Source organism: Castanea sativa, chromosome 11 (genome assembly GCF_040712315.1).
Source record: "Castanea sativa cultivar Marrone di Chiusa Pesio chromosome 11, ASM4071231v1".
Lineage (NCBI taxonomy): Eukaryota > Viridiplantae > Streptophyta > Magnoliopsida > Fagales > Fagaceae > Castanea > Castanea sativa.
In genome coordinates, this window is record NC_134023.1 from 67,731,384 (window position 1) to 67,735,142 (window position 3,759).

The 3,759-nt window shown below is 35.6% G+C and overlaps 1 protein-coding gene across 1 annotated transcript; it reads left to right on the top strand.

The window, feature by feature from the left end:
- The first annotated feature begins 1,696 nt into the window (after window positions 1-1,696).
- Window positions 1,697-2,371, top strand: LOC142617011 (uncharacterized). The gene has a single exon (XM_075789721.1). The coding sequence runs from the start codon at window positions 1,697-1,699 to the stop codon at window positions 2,369-2,371; it is 675 nt and encodes a 224-aa protein (XP_075645836.1).
- The last annotated feature ends 1,388 nt before the right edge of the window (window positions 2,372-3,759 follow it).

The window sequence follows — 3,759 nt, forward strand, 5'->3', positions numbered from 1 at the left end:
AAGCAGTTCCTATCTCCAAATAGCATACTAATATAAGCCTCTTGTGAACACGTTTCTTAAGCTGGTTCTCGTACGCCAAGCGTTTTTGTTTGGTTTGTGGGAAAAGTTTATATAGGTTAGTGCTAAAGTTGCCATTTTATTTTTGGTTTGTTATTTGTAAAGACTTGAACCTGTGTTTGTGTAGAATTAATGCTAAAAGGATCAGCACTGAAAGCTCATGTGCTGATCGCGTGCTTTCATTTAAGCACAAGGCGTCGTTTACAGGTCCCACTTGCTTAACAAGCTTTTGTATTACGGCGTCGTTTGTTCTTTTGTTTAGTTGTTGGCTTGTTGCCCTTTTAGGCTTTTAAAAAATCCAACCATATAGGTTTTCGGTCCAGGTTCCGGACTGGACCGGACCAGACCGGACCGATTAGTTACTATATTAAAATTTTAATATTTAATATTTTTTTTAAAAAAAAAACCCTAAAAACACACCGTCTCTCTTTCTCTTGTGGTGTTGTCATACATGAAAGACTAGGGCCTAGTTATGCTTAGGCAGCTGTTTCCTCTATGGCTCTCCCTTTGCTTAATTACTTAAAAATGGAAAGAGTTTCAATTGAACAATTAGATGCAAAATATATATAAAAAGATTTATCTTTCTTACTTGTATAAAATTCTAGACATGAAAATAATATGAATGTAGATGATTTAAACTCTTGAATAACATATAATTTTGACAAAAATATTCTTTTCGGTCTTAAAATATAATCTATATTTCTCTTCTTTCCTTTAAAAATTAAGAGTTTCTATTCTTGTGCTTGAAAAATTTATAATGTCCATCTATCTATTTTTGTTATGTTTTTTGTGTATGTGTAACGGAATGCATATTTTAGGGATCAAAATAGAATCAAGACTATTTTCGGAATGAATGAAAGTTTATCTTTGAAATATGGTTTAGACTTTTTTTTTTTGTTTTTTTGGACCTTTCATTAAAAAAAAAAATTAATAAGATTGGAGGAAAACACCAATGGTAGAACAATTGAATTATTTATGGAAGAATGAGAATGAAGATAAAATTTGATTATATTTTAACCCATAATGAATTATCTCCAACGTTCTTTGTATTCTAATGCTTTGAGATATAGCATAAACAACAATAGCGACTAGCATATGATAGCCACCCTGGTACCATTGGTTTCACAGGCTTCTACTTACATAGAAATCTTGAGCTAATAAAAACTGAGAAGGTGACAAGGGCATAGGCAATATCAGAGTGTTGAACACAGGGGAGAAGCAAAGGCAGTAGGTGAAGCTAGTTCAGAATCAACAAACACTGTAACAACTGCATAAACGACATTAGCTTTCTGTTTGTAATATGAATACGACTTGTAGCTTAGTGATTATTTACTTTGTAAGTAATTACATGTGGGAGTGTTAGTTATTGTTTCATACTCACGTGTAAGAGTTAGTTTTTCAATCTGTTAGTTGTATTTTAGTTGGTTAGGCTTGCTTTGTGTTGTATATAAGAGAATGTAATCTTGATTTTACTAATTAATAACACATACAGAATTTCTTCATTCTGTTTCTGATATGGTATCAGAGCAAATTCCCAAAATTTTCTAGGGTTTTGGTTTTCTTTCAATCATTCAATTCCTTATTCAATTTTCTTGAGAAAACACTCTGTTTCTGAGAAAATTCTCTTTCTTTGTTAACAATGGCTTCCGCTGCTACAGCCACGACTACAACCAATTCCGCTAATGGTTCTGTACCAGAAAATCCATCTTCGTCTTCACAAGAATCACCAATGGATGATCCCCTGTTCTTGCATCATGTTGAGAGTCCAAGTTTAGTGCTTGTTACACAGCCTTTGATCGATGGAGAAAACTACTCAGCTTGGGCTCGAGCTGTGAGAAAGGCTTTGCTCACTAAGAACAAGTTGGGATTCATTGATGGAACCCTAACTCTTTCATCACCATTGATTTCTTCTCCATCATTTGTGCATGCATGGATTAGATGTGACAACATGGTGGGAACTTGGTTAACAAATTCAATCTCTCCGAAGCTTCAAGCAAGCATCATCTATGAAGATACTACTCTTGAAATCTGGAATGACTTGAAGAATCGGTTTGCTCAAACCAATGGACCAAGGGTATTAAATCTTCAAAAGGAAATTGCAGAATTACATCAAGGTGAGATGAACATTACGGATTTCTTTACTCAATTGAAAGTCTTTTGGGATCAGTTACAAAACCTTAGTCCTTTCCCTTCTTGCACTTGTGGGAAGTGTGTGTGTAATATCAACAAAAGGCTTACTGAATTGCAAGTTAAAGAATCTGTCATGAAGTTCTTAATGGGGGTGAATGATTCTTTCTCCCAAGTTAGAACTTAGGTGTTGCTCATGGATCCTATTCCATCTCTTAGCAAAGTTTATTCTTTATTAATTCAAGAAGAAACCCAGAGATCAACCCTAAATGCATCTGTGGTTAAAGTTGATTCTACTGCTTTATCTGCCAAGATGTCCACTGATCAGGTCACTCATGGTTTCAATCTTGCTAATTCTGGTGGGAAGAGCAAGGATAGACTTGTATGTACTCACTGTGGTAAGACTGATCATACTGTGGACAAATGCTATAAGCTACATGGGTTTCCTCCAGGGTTTAAGTTCAAGAATAAAACTATTGTGGCACACCAAGTTTCTTCCAGTCCAAGAATAGAAATTTCTTTTCCAATGCATCAGTCTTCTGCATTCACTCCTGAGCAATGTCAACAGCTTTTAGCTTTGTTTGGTGCATCCAATTCTTCTCTGGCATTAACACCTCATGCTACAAATAGTCCACTGTCCAATGCATCTTCTTCTTGCACCTCTACCAATGTGGCAATGGCAGGTATGGATTTCTCCCATAGTGTTTTTGCTGCACAAGTGGTGAATAGAAGGGCTTATAGTGGTAATACTTGGGTGTTAGACACTGGTGCCACTAATCACTTTGTATGTTCTGTTGATTTTTTAACCTCAATCACAGCTATTAAAAAGTCTTTGGTTCAATTGCCTAATGGCGAAGCAGCTCAAGTAACTCACATTGGGACTGTTGTTCTTTCTTCTTCTCTTATTCTTAACAATGTCCTTTGTGTTCCATCTTTTTCCTTTAATCTTTTGTCTATCAGTTCTTTGACAAAATCTCAACCATATTGTTGTGTTTTTCTATCTGCTTACTATTTTATCCAGGACCTCACTTCTTGGAAAATGATTGGGGTAGGCAAGGCACTTGATGGTTTATACCTGTTGCAGATAGACAGCCTTCAACAACCTTCTAGCTCCATGCTTACTGATTTCCTAGCTACTCACAACATCAATGATGTTGTTGGTCACTTCACTGCAGCTACTTCAACTCCTGTATCTTCTCAAACTTCTTCCATTTGGCATGTTAGATTAGGCCATCCATCTGATGTTAAACTCAACACTTTGTCTCATGTAATTCCTTCTTTGAAATCCTCATGTAATAAACATTGTCAAATTTGTCCTATGGCAAAACTTAAGAGATTACCTTTTCCTTTTCATAATAAAATCAGTTCTTGTGCCTTTGATTTGGTCCGTATGGATGTATGGGGACCTTATTCTACTCCTACTTTAGATGGCTTCAAGTATTTTTTAACTGTTGTGGATGATGCTACTAGAGCAACATGGCTATTTTTAATGAAGTCTAAATTTGAAGTTAGGCAATTGTTTTCTTCTTTCTATACTATGGTTCATACACAATTTGGCCTTACCATCAAAGTAGT

What these genes read in the sequence shown, in the direction of transcription:
- LOC142617011 (XM_075789721.1), top strand. Translation starts at nt 1,697, where the DNA reads ATGGCTTCCGCTGCTACAGCCACGACTACAACCAATTCCGCTAATGGT.